This window comes from Sander lucioperca, chromosome 20, assembly GCF_008315115.2.
Source record: "Sander lucioperca isolate FBNREF2018 chromosome 20, SLUC_FBN_1.2, whole genome shotgun sequence".
NCBI lineage: Eukaryota > Metazoa > Chordata > Actinopteri > Perciformes > Percidae > Sander > Sander lucioperca.
In genome coordinates this window covers 8,275,380-8,295,020 of record NC_050192.1, presented here as the reverse complement: position 1 = coordinate 8,295,020, position 19,641 = coordinate 8,275,380, and the positions used below count along the sequence as shown (strand labels likewise).

The window sequence follows — 19,641 nt, the reverse complement described above, 5'->3', positions numbered from 1 at the left end:
TTTTTCCCCTCACTCATCAAAAGGTCTAGAGTTACCATGGGAGTAAGAGAGAGGGGTGGGCAGGTTGAGACAAAATTGTGGCCAAATAAAGTTGACAGAGTAAAGCTAGCCAGTAGCATCTTGTGTGTTTTCACAGTGCACACTGAAGACAAGTCTATGAGCGTATCTCTTTGAACATGCACTCACATCGATGTAGAATTGCAAAAAAAAAACCACTTCCCTTGGGTCTATTAGGTTCTCACCCCAGATTAGCTCATTCTTCGTCAAGTCGTGTTATTGTATCCCACGACTGAACTCATATCTGTAGTTGAAGCAGAACATTTAGCGAGCGACGGTGCAAAGAGAAGGGAGCTTGAACCAAAAGGTAGGGCAGAGGCCTTCCTCCAAGCGGGGACTTCCTCTCAGTACCATGCTAACAGGGGCTCCTCACAGAGGTCCCATTGTGTACAAGGGCCCCGTGGATCCCCCCCTATACATGAAAGCAACACATGCCAGAGTTTCACCTCAGGAAAAGGCGGACAAATATTTCAGTCTGATTGAGCCACACTCTTAGACAAATAAAGGACACTCTTGTAAGGGATAAAAAGGTATTTTGCCATTGGGAGGCCTTTGCTCTCTCTTTCTCTCTGTGTCTGGTGTCTGTTTATGTGTGTGTGTGTGTGTGTGTGTGTGTGTGTGTGTGTGTGTAGTGTTTAAGAGGGTCGTGCATGTGGGTGTACGGTGTGGGGTGGGCGCACTCCGAATGACCAAAAGCAGTCTGCTCTGGTCCAATCAGTCTCAGTGCCTACCTTCACACATAAGCGGCAGGGCACTCAGGTCTGCCAGAGCGCACAGACCTACACATACACATACACATACACACATACACACTTGTCACATTCACGCACACAACACCTTTCACACACTTCACACACGCACCCTCCCCTCTTCAAGGCACCCTGTGCGACCTCTCACCATTGGCCAAGTCCCGGAGCCCTCAGCATCTCCATCACGGCTGAAGGGACCATTCGGGAAAGCAGGAGACAGAGGTAAGCGTTCTCGGTGCTATCTTCATGCTGGCTCAATGGCTCTGTAGAGCAGGAGATTAGGCTCGACTTGCGCCTCCAAAGACACTGCTATTCAGGGTTTGCATATAGGGGCTTCTTGGCTAATTGGTTGCTGGTGCAGCTGCTTTATTCTCACTTAGGGATTTGCTTTGGTGACTGAAATGTGGATTTCTTTGTTGTCCTTTGGCAGTCTTAGTGGTTGTTAGTGTTGGCTGGTAGTTTTTCTAAGCTTCAGTAGATGTGATTCAGGTGTGAGTGTCGGACAGGTGTTTTTGGGATTATTGACATCTTTGGTGATACTGACTTATTTTGACAGCTGCATCGTTGTTTTTTATTTGATGCAATATCTAATCAAGCAAGCATGCAAGAATTTTGCCTCAAGAGATTTAACAAGTCTTTAACTTTTTTGTCATTTTTTGCTGAAAAAACAAAAAAAAATCCTCTAATAGAATTTTTTATACATTCTGAATATTGTGCATGTATTATTTTCTTACTTACTTAAATTTTTGTCACCTGCTTGATTGAGGATTTCCAAGTTCCTTTGAACCTTTTTGTGATAACAGTTAGCAGTTTGTTGTGCAACCTGTAGAAAACGTCTGTCAAGTTTGCTTAAATGTAAAGAAGGTAGAATCACTGGATATCAGGAATGCCCAAACCAGAGCCAAGCATAACACAGAGGTAGTCTGGAGGCTACACACATACACAGTTTCCACACACTGTACACTGTGATGGCCTGTATAAGCACACCTCTGTCTCTAGTATAGTCCCTCTTTCAGTGTAACCATGCTGGATTTCATAGCCTCATGACAGAAGGTCTATTTCAGTTGGGATGCTGACCAGTCAGCTCACCTTTTCTCAATAAGGTGCACTCAGTTCATGTTGGACATTTCCAAGAGACAATGATGGGATTGATTTGTATAATTAGTAAATCCCTCTCATATCAACAACGATTTGATACACAACTTAAATAACCTGTGAAGGTGTTTTTATGTCCTCATCCCAAAAATAGCAGCTTCTCAAATTTTCTCTTTCTGAAAGATAGGTGTGTTAAGACAGAGTGGGCATCTGTCAGAGGATGTGTCTTTCCAAGTGTGTGTGTGTGTGTGTGTGTGTGTGTGTGTGTGTGTGTGTGTGTGTGTGTGTGTGTGTGTGTGTGTGTGTGTGCGTGTGTGTGTGTGTGTGTGTGTGTGTGTGTGTGTGTGTGTGTGTGTGTGTGTGTGTGTGTGTGCATGAATGTGTGTGTGTGTGTGTGTGTGTGTGCATGAATGTGTGTGTGTGTGTGTGTGTGTGTGTGTGTGTGTGTGTGTGTGTGTGTGTGTGTGTGTGTGTGTGTGTGTGTGTGTGTGTGTGTGTGTGTGTGTGTGTGTGTGTGTGTGTGTGTTTGAGCACCCTCACTGCTGAATGAAGCTTTTCCTTGCAGCTGTAACTCACTGCCATCCTGTCCACAAACCTCGGTGGAATTTGGAGTTTGAGTGCTGAGACAGGCAGCATGGGGCCTCATAAAGGCCCTCTGTAAAGGGTGAGGGGTCGAGTTAGCTTAGAAACCTGTGTCTCTCTCTCTCTCTCTCTTTCTCTCTCTCTTGCTCTCTCCTCACTCTCTCCACCTAACCCTGAGGGCCAACATCTTGTCCACGTCTCTCTCGCCATCTCACTCTTTTCTTCTCTTCTTCCCTTCCCTCGCTCTCCGTTTCTCTGCCCCGGCCTAGAGGACTCTTTAAACTCTTCTTCTTTTCTTGGATTTCACATCACCTATCTCAGGCCTGCTGAAGTGCGGCTACACCTGCTATTAGTGTGCTATGAAATTCCTCCACTGACAGATGATTAATGCCATCTAATTATGCGGTAATTAACTTATGCTAATCTTATTAGCACTTACCACAAGGGATTCACATTTATAAACTTAACTAACCTCGCTAAGCTTAGCAGAGCTGTGCTGCTGAGGACATGAACAAGATTATGAACAGCAGCTATCTGGGTCAGGGCAGTGCATGGTAGATCTGCACCCAATGAAAATCATACATGCTAATTTCACATTCAAATAGAAAAGCCCCTTTTGTCTGCAACCTCATTTAAAGTTTGTTGCCTTGAATTTTGCTGCATGTTTCTGCCAAAGCCTTTTTGGTGTGATTGGGGAAAAAATGGAAGCCAAAAACACATAAGTTCAAATGCGGCTTTAACAATGTTTTATTGGAAAAGAAGCAACCCAAAATCTATTTAAGTACTTTTAAAACCAAAAATCCTCCAAGCCTAAATTAGATTTCCCATGGTTCCTTATCAGATCAACTCTAGCTTCTGACTTTTGACACACCACAGGCAAGTACTGATTTGAGCCAAGATGGCTGCCCCCGAAATAGTGAGACTCTGAATACGATGCAAGAGGCCCTCAAAATTTGATCCCTCCAGCTGTCTGCACCTCAGTAATGAAATCACTGACCTTAGTGATGTTACACAATGTCAAGTCCCTGGTCTGTTGTACCATGCTGGTTACGCAGCCAATATCATGAATTCTAACAATAATAAATATACTGTATATATATACAGTATATTTATTATTGTTAGAATTGAGGACAAGCTATGCATTAAAACATAGTATATGTTTATATATGTTTATATATATATATATATATTCAAAAAGGTAAATTTCTGCATGTTCGTTCCTTTTTCACTTTAGCATTACATTACTAGTTACATTAGACAAATTACATTAAATAATAAATTGAACAAGTGAAAACTCACCTAACTTCCATGCAACTGTCTACAAATGTAAATCTTTAAATGGACGTTCCCCCTTTTTACTCTACATCTCTCTGTTCATGTCAAGGTGGACGACAGTATGAGGATGCTTGTGCAGCTCGTTTTTGGACTCTTCGTCCTTAAAGCGGCGGTGGCTGGCCCCAGATTTTCCCGACAAGTGGACTTGGACACATACGACAGCGCCAACTATGATGTAGATCTAGACAATTTAAATTCGGAGAACCAGGATAACTATGACTATGAAGATGGGCTGACAATTGATGATCCTCAGGTAAGAAACTGTATCGGTCAAGAGAAAATGTTTGGCCAAAACATACAGATACCCTCATACCCTGGCCTTTAAGCTCCAACTGTCATTACACAGAAAACACTTATGTCTTTATAACATTTACATTATTATTATTACGTTGATCTTAATACTTCACCTCCTGATTTCGAGATCTGCAGTCACCTTAAATTGGCAGTTCAAGTAAATAAATTGGGTCATAGGTCATGCCATGTGATTGACATATAACATTTTGGTGTGGAGACAGATAAAAATATAAACAATATCACATCAACATGATATACAACTCACATCTTAAAACATGCAGACTGCTACAATTCCAAAAAGTCACGGTTTTCTTCTGATTCCACAAATCACAGCCATGACAGTGTAATAAGTGGCAAGTTTTGAACCAAGATCACCAGGTTCATTTAGCAGGGGAGGTATCCTGCTGATACCAAATGCGGCCATTTGGATGATGTACAAACTGCTCTCCAACTTTATGTACTATTGTGGCCAAAATATTTCACTTTTATACCTTGGCCAGCCACCATTTAAATTACATGCCCTAAAGTCTCCACAGGCTGAATTCTTCTGCATCTGAAGTAGTTTTTATACGTGGAATCTTTTATTTGCCTCCAAAAATCAAAGAAGAAGTAGTTAGACTCTCAGTAACAAGTAAAGAGGAAAAATACAGGAAACACAGATAGAGCATGTGCTCAAACTCAATGACTGCTGTGCCCTCTGTGACTTACTACTTTTCTCATTCTGCTCAAATTCTGCTCAGCACAACAATTTTTAAAAGATGAGTGGAGAACAGAGGCAGAAAGGGTTACTCGCTGCCTGATGGATTCCAGAAGTGCCCTTTAAATCAGCTTAAGTTGAAATGTGATGTGGCAAGACTGCAGGGCACGCTGGGATGGCAAGCTTTAGCCAAATTTCATGTTCCCATTCATATCTCTTTGTAACATGGAAATTAGGCCAAGGCAATGTCAAGATGTTGGATTTTCAGCAGTCTTCTTCTGAGCCAGTGATTTAACTTAAACCCGATGTGGATTGCACTCACACTACTGCTGTTACCTAAGGCCAATCCCACAATCCAATGCAGATTTAGCAGATATGACAATATGTAGTAGAACTAACGACATAAAGCCGTGAATTATTTCCATCAAGAGTTGCAAAAAGGTACAACAGCCTTTTGTCTATATTAAATTATGTTGTGCAAAGTTGTACAGCTGACAGTGTTCATGGTGGGAAAGTTGTAATGTGTTGCAGGGGAATGACTTTGATAATGTCTGCCTGTTTAACAAGCCTGGAAATGACACCGCACATTGCATAAGATTGTGGGGGAGTCTGTGGGAGCAGGAAGAGTAAAAACATTACAATTAGAGCTCCTAGAATCTTTCCTATTTAGTTGTTTGCACTGAATAGATACAACGTTCTGACTCATAATTGCAGCATTGTGTGTGGAGAAATAGCATATTGCAAGGATCTGTCATTTTGTTTTTGTTTTGCACAGTTAAAGGTGAAAGGGCAGCTCCTTAGATATACTGGTTGCTTAAAAGAAGAATGAGGATTAAATGGATTTTAATCACACACACATGCATCAGATGTCAGGGGAGAAATGACGCGAAGATGAGCTCCATGTCTTTGGAATGCTGACTCTTTACTTTCCACATCCAGCCCTCTGTTGGAATTTCTCTTCTTTCTCCTCAGGGCTTGTCTCTTTTGAGAGAAGTAAAGGCTCATCTACGATGTTATCCAAGCAAATCGTCTTCAGTCTCCTGCATTCAAAAGTCTCTGCAAATGCTTTAATCACCGATTTTAGATTAATTTAGACATCTTCTTAGTTTCACCAAGACATTTAATCTGTCTTTCATCATTTTGAAACAGAGTTTAAATCCTCAAGTATTAAACTCTAAGGTAATTTCAGAAGTTGCTGTTTATGCTGCTGCTGTATTGGGTTGTATTACTAAGTACATTTTTTGCCAGCCACTGGTAGTTCTTAATTTGCTCCATTTGGAAAACAACTAAATAAATTCAATGTACATGTTTCAAATAATTAATATCATAATCTTGTCTCTTTATAATAAATAATATTACATGAAAATACAGGGAATTTTGTCCCTGCATTCTTGCCGAGAGTTATATGAAAGATGTATACTACTCTCGTGTCTGTGCATTAAATATGAAGCTACAGCCTGTTAGCATAGCTTATTATAAAGACAGGGAAACAGCTAGCCTGGCTCTGTCCAAAGGTAACAAAATATGTCTAGCAGCACCTTAAAGCTCACTAATTAACAGAATAACAAAAACATCATCATCATGTGGTTTAACAGACTTTAAATTGCTGCAGGAGAGCCTCATAAATGTGACTCAAAATTTGCCACATGGCTTTTCATTGAACCCAACACTTTATATGATTAACTTGATATTGTACATGCTGTGCAGTATCTGGGCATGAAACATGAGATGGGTGGTCCTGGTGCACATTTCTTCGTTCTTCGCAATACTTCTGTCATTTTGTTTATTGTAAAGGAAGCAGCTGGTGAACCAGTGCAAGGACTTTTTGGAAAAGTCTGAAACTTCCCTTACCGTGCTGAATGCACCTACTGATTGTATTGGCTACAGCAGCAACATACCATTTGGCGTCAGCTTGATGCTCACATTCAACGTCTATCCCTGTGCATTCTCTATTCCCATGCTGTTTCCAGAGATTTTTTTCTTAGTATTTTTGGTTTCCAGCTTTTCGCCTCTTCTATCCCCTCGGGTATATATGTTTGCTTTGGGTAAAGGGGGAAATGAAGGGGAGAGCTGCAGCGAGCAAACTCTGTGCAAGACTTTTCAAAGGCCTACCTTGTTGTATCCTAAACTGTGTCTCTGCCAAGCTGTAAAATGTGACTGGACATTTCTTCATTGCTGCATTTAAAGTCTCTGAATGACTTTTAATTTTGTGATAATTCTTGTAACCCATAGATAGCTTAAAGGCTGTACCTTGTTTGACTTGATTTATTGTACTGATATACATTCATACCTCTTGTCTTACTGACAACTGCTTACTGTGGTGGAATTTAGCTAAAAAGACTAAAATATGGATTCTTGGAGCTACCATGTGTGTCTTGGTTCCACAAGGACCATTCCCTTTTTGGAGGGTTGAGTCAGCCTTGTTGGGTGTGAGAGGGTGTCAGGTATTACCTGTGGTGGTGTGTGGGGGTTCATTGCCCTCGTCTGGAGAATGATAGAAGTGCAGGTTTGATTGCACATCAAAGAGCAACTGCAATGAGTGTAAATACAATTATAATACCAGATGGATATACCTAAAGCTTTTAATGAAGGAACCACAGAGCCCTGTAATTCATGAAGCTTGGTTGGTTTTGCAGAGTTGTCTTTTAATTTATTTCCCAACATAAAACATAAAGGATAGCTTATTTGATAAACAAAGAAGCTAAGCCTTTTGTTTATACAATTTGATATATTGAAATAGGTAGAAGGGTAGAAGAGACATTAACATGTTGTGTCCTTTAGTCCTTGGAATATACCCTTTGCAGTTTGTCAAAGAACACACTAAATACATGCAACCAGGTTGAATTGCATTTAGCACAAATCAATGTGTTGCAGTAAATATGTGGAATCTATAGGCTAATGTTTCTTTAAAAATCCTTTAATAAAGACTACAAATTTATTATGTCAGAGGCTGTCATTGGATTTGTCCTCGCAAACAAGTCATGTGTAAGCATCCCTCTATTACTGCTTAGTTCAGAACCAAGTATATATAAACAAGAGCTCCTAACTAAATTCATATAAAAAAGAAAGTTATTTTCCTTTTGGCATTTTAGATGGCAAGCTATCTGTTTTGTATATCTGCTGTAATGTATAACATGTTCCATATACAAATATACATTCAGAGAGTGCAAATGGTTGGTGGCAAGTGAAACTAAGCTTTGTTCTACTACAAAAATGTCTTCTATAGCCTCTACTCCTAATCCGTACACGTTGCTGCCATCTAGTGGTAGAGATGATATTCGTCTCATGGTTCTTAGTTTTGGTCCTTGATACAGTAATATGGCAGTTTAACTGCCACCTCCGATCACAGTGTCTCAGTTCTGGAGACTTCACCTCTTTACTTTTTTGCCTTTTGCCAGTTTTTAATATATCACACTAGAGAGGGAGAAATGAAGAACTGACTTACCTGCCTTGTATTCATCAACTTGTGTATTTGTCCTATGATGATCACAGAGGTCAAAGGGTTTTTTTCACTTACTTACAGAGCACCTAAACGTTATTGGCCTGTATATCCCTGCTTATAATACATGTAGATAAAATAAATGAAAGTTGTAATGGATAGGATCAAAACTTTCCTTACACTGTGTCCCAACACATTGTTATTAATTAAGTTATTGTTGGAATGATAGTTGTAACAGATGCAAAACATTACCTTCCCTGTCATTAAAATTAATTCCTTGTATGTGTTCACACACTTACAGTACTTGGCCATTAAAGCTGATTCTGATTCTAAATGCCCTAACTGTCGTCATCTTGTGAAATAAATGTCAGTTTCGTCTTAAAAAATGCAGAAGTCTTGCTACATAATATGCTGTTGTCAAACATTTAGCATGTTGTCCTCCATGCTTCAGTATATGCCTAAATATGAAGTATGTCTTTCATATTCTAAAAACAGTCAAGAGATGACAGACTACATACTGTGCATACTGTATAAACTTAATTGAATAAGGAAGCACCAGTGTTCTGATTATTCTCTTAAAATCAGTGGTAGACTTTTTAATGAACAGGCTTTCAGAAGTATGGTTTATTATAGGGCAGATCTGTCACCATTTGTTAGGTTGCTAAATTGTCTTCTTAAAGTTTACCAAACATTACTTTGGAACAGAGCAAAATGTCTTGGCCTGTATTTTGCCTGTGTACATTAATATCAGGAAAAAGTTAGCTTACTTAAAAAAAATAGTATTCAGGATCAGCAAAGATGAAACAAAAAAACGGCTAAGTGCTTACTCTGACTAGTTTTTGGAGTTTTTGTTATGTAGACTACAGATTGAGAAAAACATCTCGTCTCATACATTTTTACTTACTACTGCTGTCTTTTCCTCAGATAGAGATTGGAACACTGGCCCCACCTGACTATAACTACCCTGTACCTGAGGCCTCGTTGGAAGAACAAGTAGAACAAGAGGAGGAAGAGGAGGAGGAAGAGTTGCCCCTAACACCCCAGCTCACGCCTCAGGGTTCAGGGGGTTCTGGGGTTCTCATGGGCCCAGACACACAGAAAGGTCTGAAAAAGCACACACCCATAAACATAGAGTCACTGAAGTTCACTGTGTTAAAGAGAGGGCCTTGCTGTTCCTTGGGCCTTTGGAGTTGTAAAAGCAGCGTAACCCACAATGACAAAAACATCCAAAACAAAGATACTCTAATCTATTCTCTAAACTCATTGTGTGCATCTTCAACAATCATCTTTTCCATGTGCATGTCTTCCATTTAACTAGCTGTTAATGGTTAAATGTGTCCTTTTCAATCATTGTGTCCATTTGTCACCAACTACTTAACCTAATCATCATTGTGAGCTTCAAACCTGATTAATGATCCATTTCATCAGTCTGTTTATTAATACCTAATCTTGTCTCTAACAAGAGGTGGAGCTGCGTCTGACGCCCATTGACATCCTTCATGTGTCCGGGGATTTTGGGGGCTCCGTAGGGTCTGGGGCCTCTGGAGCTTCTGGGGCTTCTGGGTCTGGAGGCTCAGGAGACCTACTGTTCTCCGGCGGCTCTGGGAGTTCTGGTGATATTGTCCTGATCTCCGGAGCCTCTGAGGAGCTTCTCAGCTCTGGGGGATCTGGGGAATTCTTGGTATCTGGGGATCTCTTGATATCTGGGGATCTGTCAGGATCCGGGGATCTCTCAGGATCCGGGGATCTCTTGATATCTGGGGATCTCTCAGGATCCGGGGATCTCTTGATATCTGGGGATCTCTCAGGATCCGGGGATACTTCTGGAGCCTCTGGGGATACTTCTGGAGCCTCCGGGGATACTTCTGGAGTCTCTGGGGATACTTCTGGAGCTTCAGGGGATACTTCTGGAGCTTCTGGGGACCTTGGCTCTGGTATTTCCATTGAATTGCCCCTGGGCTCTGGAGGATCTGGGGACCAGTCTGGTTCCGGGTTCTCCGGAGATCTTTTGATCTCAGGGGCCTCCGGAAGCTCTGGTGAGTCCGGTGACTCAGGGATAACATTGTTATCTGGAGGTTAGTATTTTTACAGCAGATGTCTGCTAGTAAGGCTTGCGGCGACTATTTCTTGATGTGTTTAGAAATAACTTGTCTTATTCTATGTGATTCATAAATTCCATTTAACTGCGTCCTTTTTAAATGTAGTTAAATGTTGATTTTTGTTTTGCTTGTAATCTTACTTATTTGTTCTACTGCGTGTCACTGTATTTGTGTTACTCATAATCATTGTTCTCCTAACCTCCTGTCTCATCTAAAATGTGAGTGTGATTGATTAATGGGTTGATTGATTGTCCATCTCACCCCTCCACCTCCCTAATCTCATGTCTCCTAACCCAAACCCTTGGCTCTAACAAGAGGAGGAGCTGCCCCTCATTCCCGAGACTACCCCTAGCGAGGCATCGGGTGCTTCAGGGGAGTTCTCAGGAGCGTCAGGAACCTCAGGGTTCTCTGGATCTTCTGGGGCTTCTGGTGTCTCTGGCTCTGGAGATGCAGAGGTCCCTGAGGTAACGCTGATCCCTGACACTGATAAAGGTCAGTATCTAATCTCGACTTGTGTGAGATATGTAAAAGGCAAGGTAAAAACTAAAGTCCATGCCTCACACTCCAAAAGGTATACCAAAAACAAGGTGCCATTGCCGATACTGAGCCAATTAATATTTTCATGAACTGGCCCTTGTTTGAGACCAGCAATTTTAAAGGTACCCTGTGGAGCTTTGTTTGACGAAGACACAGAAGGACATACATGCATGCATGCAATGCATATTTTTTTATGCTTGTTTCACGCTATTGCGCTAAATGGTGGCAGTAACGCAAAGAAGCACTACATTGCATCAGGAAAGACAGTGACAAAGAAGACTGCTAGCTAGTTAAACTAAACCTCCACTCAGCCTTGCTGCCAAATTATCCTAGTGTCCGCTCGCATTACTGCAACAAAAAAACATTCTACGGCCCAAGAAGCATTTCCTCCATAGACCACCATTATAAAAGACTCTTCAACTCCAACTGCAAATAGGGTAAATTATTACTTTTTTCAATCCATGAAGGTTTTATGTCTGTACAACTTTCCTGGAGCCAAACCCGGAAGCTAAAAATATGCTAGAGCAATTTAAATTCAAATGAAAGGGCCCCATCTCTGAGTCCGTTATTTAGTTCCTATAATGCAACCATGATTGCATGATTTAAATTATTCAAAAACTCAGTTTTGCAAATGAGTACAGAAATTAATTCATCACATTTGTTAAACGTCAGAAATACACATGGTGAGAAACATTTAATGTAAACCAAAACGTTTCTTTACAAGACACTCTACAGGGCACCTTTAAAGTACTAGAGTGGAGCCAATTTTGCTGGTCAAGAAATGTTTTGAAATGAAAACGCTTAGACGGTGCAAGATGTATTGCAAGAAGTGATTTGAGCATTGGCACCTTGTCTGCGGAAAAGGGACAGTGGCAGCACTTGAGCAATGATTTATCTACTGCAGGAACCATTTTCACATAAATGTGTATACCAAGTCCACAGTTGTCAAGCCTAGTAGCCCCCCATGGGGCAACTGAAATCCTAAAGATGACACCCATTTGAAGTGGCTTCCCTAAAAAATGTTTTGGGTTCTTTGCTAACATATTGTTCGTGACCACTCAGCAGAGCACATTTCATTATTTTATTTGTAAAGATTATTTTTTGGGGCATTTTCAGCCTTTATTTTGATAGGACAGCAGAAGACATGAAAGGGGAGAGAGAGGGGGGAATGACATGCAGCAAAGGGCTGCAGGTCGGAGTCGAACCCGGGTCCGCTGCGTTGAGGAGTAAACTTCTATATGTAGGCACCCCCTCTACCAACTGAGCTATCCAGCCACCCCACAGTTCATTATTAACCCCAAAAAGGCATTTTCATTTAACTTCCGTCCATCAGTTAAATGCCATAAACACTTGGTTAACACTGCTAATATACTGTGTGTAACTTATAACTGCGGCAAACAGTGGGCTACTGATTGCCAGACATGCTGTCCATGCTGATCTAACCTGTTTCTTTAACACCTAATCTTGTCTCTAACAAGAGGAGGGGCTGCTTCCGACTACACCAGAAACCCCTCAGGAGGGTACTGGCGGTGTAGAAGGGTCAGTGAGCTCTGGTGAACCTGACGAGCCCGATGAGCCTGTGATTGACAGGGAAGGTCAGTATTTAACAACACAGGCATGGAATTCAGAGAATAATAATAAAAATGTCCGTTCCCTTTGGAACTTGCGCACAAACCGTGATATCCTGAATCCTAATTTGATTGCCTTTGCCCTGTGGACAATTAGAGGCTGAATCCAACTGTCCTCTGAAATACATTCTACCTCTTACTTTTTCATATTTTATTCCCTCCCTCTGCTCTTCTTCTCCTTCTTGTCCCTGTGCTGCAGGTATGCCCACTTGCTTGCTGTGCACGTGCCTCGGTGGTTCGGTCTACTGTGATGACTTGAAGCTGGATAGTGTTCCACCTCTTCCCAAAGACACCACTCACTTCTACGCCCGCTACAACAGAATCACCAAGATCAACAAGTCCGACTTTGCCTTCATGAGTATGTTGGAAAGAAAATGTATAAGTATTAGACCAGAGATATTCAGAACCAAATATAGAGTTGATGTTTTAGAGTGTTTTTTGCCTCCTTCCAGGCAAGCTGAAAAAGATTGACTTAACCGCCAACGAGATAACGTCCATCGATGAGAAAGCATTTATGGGTCTGCCTGAGCTGGAGGAGCTGGTGATTCGAGAAAATCATATCTCACAGCTGCCTGCCCTCCCAGAGACCATGAGCCTGATCGATGCCAGCCATAACAATATTGGCACCAAGGGTATTCACAAAGAGGCATTCAAAGTACGTACAACCTCCATACTTACTACAATTACTGTCACACACTCAAGCCCAATCAATAAAGGCCGATATATCGGTCAATATTTTTGCTTATCTTGATCACAATTCTCACAATTCAAAACAAATTTTCTGCCAATATTACCAGTAGGTGATTTGAAAGAGGGATGCCATCCCCCTTGTTAGAAAAATGACCAAAATCCATGCCCCTTGTTAACCTGCCTTCTCCCCTCTCACACCTAGTAACAGAGAAAGTGCTGGGGCAATGGGGTTGTTTAGTTTGTTTGTACAAGCAGCAATTATGACGCATATTTACCTTTATTGTTAGGCAGCACCCTCTGGTGGTTGTAGTAATTATGATGGGAGCAAAGCAGTGAAGTTATGTACTGATGTACAGATTTTAAACTAAACCATGATCTTTTTCTAGTAGTAGTTTTTGGTGCCTAAACTTAATCAAATAGTTTTTGTTCCTACACCTAACCAAACTGTGACCGTTTCACAATACGTGCTGAAGTAGCAAACGGAATTTTAATTGTTCCTTTTCTCTGAGTCCCGCCCTTGTGTCAGTTTCGTCTTGGATCTATAATATTCTATATTCTCTAAACCGGGTGACCGGCAACCGGGTTAGTCCCCCTTCTTATAAATTAACAAATGTCCGACTGGATATACTATATTCGGATTTCATTCATTCTCAGATATTAATACAGACATCAACCTCAGAAATCTAGTCTTGGTCAGGCTCCCTCACACACAATGTAGTACTGCTTTAGAGCGTTTAATACTGCATTGCACACTTCTGTTTTACCTTTATATAATTTTAGAGTACTTGTGATATTGGTTTTCTGTCCATGAAAAATTTGTTGTGAACAAATTATAAGATTGTGCTATAAATGATCATATCTCCAACCACATGAGTGGTTGGAGATATGATAGTGAGACAAACAGCTATCTCAGCAGAATGTAGGGAATGATGTCGTATGGAGGAAGATAACAGCAAGGTTACAGCAGTAGGATAGGAGTGTACAGCAAAGTCGCAAAAGCTTTGAAATAACAATGTTGTATTGTAGACTACATTAAAATGTGTTGGGAATTCTTAAGGCCTCAGCCAATAACGACTTATATCTTTTCTTTTTGTATTCAGGATATGACTAGCCTGCTGTACCTGTACCTAACAGACAACCATATTGATTACATCCCCGTGCCTCTACCAGACAGCCTGCGATCTCTACACCTACAGGTATATCTGCTTTGGCCTCATGTCTTACCACTCCCCACCACTGCTCAACATTAAAAGTCTCTTTGTAGTTGTAATTTGATATGAAAGTAAGTCAAGTCATCTGTATTCATATAGCACATTTAAAAACAACAGAAGTTGATCCAAAGTGCTTTCCAGTTGAGGCAGATGGGTTAAGATCTGCATCAATACAGGGAAACAACATTAAATAAAAAGAATGTGCATAACAAGCAATAATATAAAATGTAATACAAAACAATTAACATGATAAAACCAAAGTCAATCTGGAATAACAAATCACAGGTGCTGTTCACCCACACAGGTGTTTTCACTTTGGTGTTCATGTTGAAGTGGGTAGAGCTATGCTGAAATTACATCATGATGTCACGAAACTTCACGAACCAATAAGAATGCGAAAGGTGTAGCTTCTCTCACCAAAACAGGTGCAACACAGTCAATAAGAGGGATGGGTCAAGCACACACACACACACACACACACACGCACACACGCACGCACACACGCACACATGGTCTAATTAGGCAAAGGTCATTGAAAACCCCTGTGTGGGAGAGCGTGTGCATGGCCTTTAAGTAGCTAACTCAAATGAGATATTCCTTTCAGGTATTCACTCTGCACTGAAGCAAGCTCTTGTCACTGAACAGCTCATGAAACAATATGTATTTATGCCACCAAGAAATAAAACCCTGAAACCTAGAGTAGCCTGTGGAATAGGACACTGGTAGTATCCAACCTGATTGAATTTGAATGATTTCAAAGTATCTTTTTGGATGTATTTAGGTTTTGCTTTCAACAAATCAAAACAAACTGACCCTGATGAAGACCACAAGCTGAAATGTGTTGGTCTAACAATAAGGTTGTATAAGTGTTGGAGTTTTTTCCCTTCTCAATGCACCTTGGAAGTACGTGAAGTAGTGCCGGAACTCCCTACTCTGCTTCAGCAAATCAAAACAAACAATTTAAAATTTCAGAATTAAGATTTGAAGATTGACATTCAAAGAACTAAACCTGAAGTTTTACCAATAAATACATGGAAGTATATATCTGAATGAAACAGGCTGAACCTGTTTGTTTTAACAAATCCAGATATTCTTACCAACCTGGAAGGGAGGGGACAGATATGGTTACTGTGTAACCTAGCGGTTTTATAAATCCTTTAGAATTCATGCCACGATTTGTCCAATACTCCGTACACGCCCTAGTGTAATCTTTGATGATCATATTTCTCCATTATAATTGGATTCATCAAAGCAAGTCTAATATGCATGGAGATGATATCTCATTATCCTCTATCTATTGCAGCGTAACAATATTCAAATGATGCACGAGGACACATTCTGCAACCTGAAAGATTTCAACTACATCAGGAATGCACTGGAGGACATCCGTCTGGACGGCAACCCCATCAACCTTAGCAGGACCCCACAGGCTTACGTCTGCCTGCCCCGTATACCCATCGGGGATCTCATTTAACCACACAGACACATACCTTACACTCTTGCACACTGACTCCCGAGAATACAAACACATGCACACATATTTGTACATATTGACACATAAAGCCACACACGCAGACATGCATATAATTTATCACTCCTCAAAACAAACAATCAACTAATTACAATTACAAACTGCCATACATGCTGCTTACATATACTATGGATCAGTAAAACTCTGTGTGGAAATATATGTTCCGTAAACATCTACAAACACATAGATTCTGAGTCAGATTCTGGTGATCAAGCACATATACACTGCTCTACTGCACCTTCTTCCTGTTGTTCAGATTTTTTTATGCCAGGCATAACACAACAACACACATACACACTGAAACTGTCACTCTCACAAACCCACACCTATCAAAATGCACGTACACACACACGTACAAATACACACACATACACACAAGAACTTTCTCAAAAGCCAAACTGTTCCTGTTCCGCAACTTGATGAAAAGTAAAAGAGATTAGCAATAGGTGGTATTCGGAGAAATCAGTTTATTAAAAACCCTCAAATGGCATGTATGTGTCTGTTTAATTGTCTTTTCATGACAGAAATACAACCAGTAATATTGTTTAAATATGTTTGTTTTGTAAAAAATAAAAAATAATATTAATATTAATGACAAATCTAACACTTTTGGAAATGTATACTAGCATAAACTTATTGAAGCTGGAGCTTAATGAAAGGTAAATTGACTAATGCAATAAAAGACGCATTTAAACACAATCATTTGTTGTAAAGTCTGTACTGTAATATAAAAATATATATTCTGAAAAAATATTTTTTACATGAACTGCAATATTTAGTAAATTACATTTCAAAAAGTGATGTTTTAACCGTGCACAATAGCAAAGACTCTAATGTCTAGAGTCGATCAAATAAAGACTATTGTTTGATTTGGGAGGCTGGGGGGGGGGGGGGGGTTTATTTTGATTGTGGATGGGGTTAAGAATAATGCTAATAGCTTGCTATTGTGTGCTCTGTATGGAATAACCACAAGTGAATAAAGTTGTTTTGAAGACCTCTCCGAACCAGGAGTGGCTCAACGTTTTCATTGACAACTTAGGTGAAGTATAATGTGCATTTTGAATTATATGCAGATGCAACCAAGGTGGAAACTGCTCAGAAAGTTTCTTCTGGGAAGGTTTTGTGCAGGAAAAACCCCCACGAATCAAAAATTTTCAATAAGTTTTTCAAACAAGTTGAGGAATCTCTCCTTCCTGTCCAAGACATCTGTGTCGTTCACCTTGCTGCTCTCTTCTGTAACCTCCTCAGTCCTTTCTTTAAGTTTCTCCAGCCTGGCTTTCTCTCGCTCCAGAGCCAGCCAGTCCCTGCTCACAGCGCCTCTGTCCCTCTCCACCATCGCCCTCTCCCTCTCCATCACTGCCTTTTCTCTCTCTATTGTCGCCCTCTCTCTCTCCAGCGAGGCTCTGTCTCGGTCCAGAGCGGCGACTTCCCTGTACAGCACAGCTCTCTCCCTCTGCAGTACCAGCCGCTCCCTCTCTATCACCTGTTTCTCCCTCTCCATCGCCTGTCTTTCGCTGTCCATTGTGTTCCTGTCGTGCTCCATCTCTTGCATGGTATGATCCATTCCCTGGCTTTCCTCGTCCTGTACCGTCTCCTCATCCTCATCTCCATTCAGGGTAACCTCGATCTCTGGCCCGCCTGCTAATGAAGGCACAGGGGAGTTTATCACCATGGATGCCTTCCTTTTCTTGGGTTTGTAGATGGGTAAGAAATCACCATTGGTGGGGAGGGCTTTGAGGATGGGGGCACTGCCTTTCAGTCGACCCTCCATGGCGTCGTCTATCAGATTGAAATAAGGCCACGTTTCAGGGAACACTTTCACCCCATCTGGAGGATTCTTTAGGTCCTGAGGAAAAAGAGAGAGGGCAATGAATGAAGAAGGAAATTTGTCAAAATGCTTGTTATCTGAGTGCTTCATTTAAACTGTACCTTGTATCTCTTCTTCAAGTTTTCCCACTTTTTGGATGCTTGACTATGGGTCATCTTGTGTTGCAAGCCCATATGTTTCAGGATGGCCCTGAAAGATAATTTAATCGTCAACTATTTTGCTAATCTATTAATCGTTCAATGGCAATGTTATATAGCACAATGAAATGTGCTCGTAAACTCTGTGTTTTACATTGAAAGACGAAATATAAAATAAGCATAAACAAATAATACAGTATAAGCATCAACACAACGCAATCTACAAAGGCATTGTTTTAAAGTAAAAATACCAAAAGGTTAATGGTTTTAGCTAAAATGTGAATATTAACAAGCATTTTCAATTATCTGATTTTGTACTGGCTTAGCGTAGAACATCCTATGCATATACAAATCTGAATGCATCCAGGAATTTAGACCTTTTTCTATTTTCACACAGTAATGTCTCTCAGAGCTTTAACTTGCTGGCATACCTCCATGCCCACATGGAAGTATTTCTCCTTCCAGAGAAGAGGTTATGGTTTGAAACCCTCAGCTTTACAAATTCTTCAATTTCGTTTGCACTCACTACGAGGGAGAGAGAGAAAATAAATTAGTTAGAAATTACTGTACAAGGGGTTTTGAAAGCTAAAACTATTTATTTAAATTTATTTTATCGTTATTAATACATACTGTGTGTATATGTTTATACTTATATTGTTTATATTCTTTTTATCCTTCTTATATTTGAATGTGTGACATGCTCCAACAACACAATGACAAATTGTACTTGGCAATAAAGCCCTTTCTGATTCTGATTCTGATTCTAAAAAAAAGTGTCAGTCCACAATTCCCGACTTAAATATAACATTAGCACTTTAAGAAAATTACATTTAATACTGGTTATTGTACAGTGGGAAGACTTTCCCCCCAACCAGCTCAGCTGTTTAGATTAATTTATCAACAGGTGTGAGATCACAATCTAACAGTTAGTTTGGTTTGTTAGGCTATTTACTCATTTAGACAAATAGTACACAACAAATACGGCCTACATTACCATTAGACGCCGGCTGAAAAATGGGTTAACTAACGTTGCATTCACTTTTTTTTTTTATTTATTTATTTTTTTTAATTGTTGAACGGAAGCGTGCTTATTGGTTACTTTCACCGTGGAGCCCACTTGCTAGGTTACTAGCTAGGCGTCCAAGCTAACCTAGTCCTAGCTTGATTAAAACGTGACATTTCTTGCTGCCTATACTTACTTTTATATGTGAACTCTACGGGGTTGACTTTATCGTAAGTGGTGCTCGTGTAAGAGTGATCCTCGATTTCCATTTTTCTCTTTTTCGTTTTAGTGTCTTTATCAAGTGCCCTTCGTAAGAAAACACTCGTTCCCTGCTCGTTCCTCCTTCAGAGGGACCCTATCTTCTTCTTCGCTTACTTTTTAGGAGAGCGCTTTACTGCCTGTGGACGAGGAGGCGCCAATGGCAAAATCAGCTCACTATCGCCGTCCAGCTGTGGAGGTTTAGCACACTGCTAAAGAATATTCTATTCAGATGTTGTTATCAGATGGCAGTCGAGGGGTTTTTATGGTTGTTTGTTATGTTTTCTATTTGTATTTAAATGTTCTCGTATTTTAATGTGTTGTATTGTATTACATTTTATTGTGAAGCACTTTGTGATTTTTATCTGTGAAAGGCGCTATACAAATACACTTTACTTACTTATTACATACTTTGTCAAGGAATCTCATTCTGATTTATTTATTCTTTTTATTTCTATTATAGGTTACTGG

The 19,641-nt window shown here is 40.4% G+C and overlaps 2 protein-coding genes across 8 annotated transcripts; one reads left to right on the top strand and one right to left on the bottom strand.

Moving 5' to 3' along the window:
* Positions 1-767: 767 nt before the first annotated feature.
* On the top strand, positions 768-16,646 carry epyc (epiphycan). 4 transcript variants are annotated; one of them, XM_035996235.1, is made up of 11 exons: positions 768-1,028; positions 3,868-4,071; positions 9,173-9,350; positions 9,712-10,020; positions 10,057-10,323; positions 10,663-10,839; positions 12,363-12,479; positions 12,712-12,870; positions 12,965-13,167; positions 14,303-14,398; positions 15,717-16,646. In XM_035996235.1, exons 2-11 carry the CDS (start codon positions 3,880-3,882, stop codon positions 15,885-15,887), a joined length of 1,869 nt encoding a protein of 622 aa, XP_035852128.1. In that variant the 5' UTR covers positions 768-1,028; positions 3,868-3,879; the 3' UTR covers positions 15,888-16,646. The 4 variants fall into 4 exon arrangements, with proteins under 4 accessions (XP_035852128.1, XP_035852129.1, XP_031169473.1 ...); XM_035996236.1 differs by having other exon boundaries at positions 9,712-10,284; XM_031313613.2 differs by having other exon boundaries at positions 9,712-10,323.
* si:dkeyp-38g8.5 (uncharacterized protein LOC568385 homolog) lies at positions 16,397-19,328 on the bottom strand. 4 transcript variants are annotated; one of them, XM_035996238.1, is made up of 5 exons: positions 19,109-19,328; positions 18,341-18,434; positions 17,874-17,961; positions 17,500-17,790; positions 16,397-17,466 (listed from the first exon to the last, which is right to left on the bottom strand). In XM_035996238.1, exons 1-5 carry the CDS (start codon positions 19,179-19,181, stop codon positions 17,089-17,091), a joined length of 924 nt encoding a protein of 307 aa, XP_035852131.1. In that variant the 5' UTR covers positions 19,182-19,328; the 3' UTR covers positions 16,397-17,088. The 4 variants fall into 4 exon arrangements, with proteins under 4 accessions (XP_035852131.1, XP_031169475.1, XP_031169476.1 ...); XM_031313615.2 differs by having other exon boundaries at positions 16,397-17,790; XM_031313616.2 differs by lacking the exon at positions 19,109-19,328 and adding an exon at positions 18,904-18,967 and having other exon boundaries at positions 16,397-17,790.
* Between the last annotated feature and the right edge of the window lie 313 nt (positions 19,329-19,641).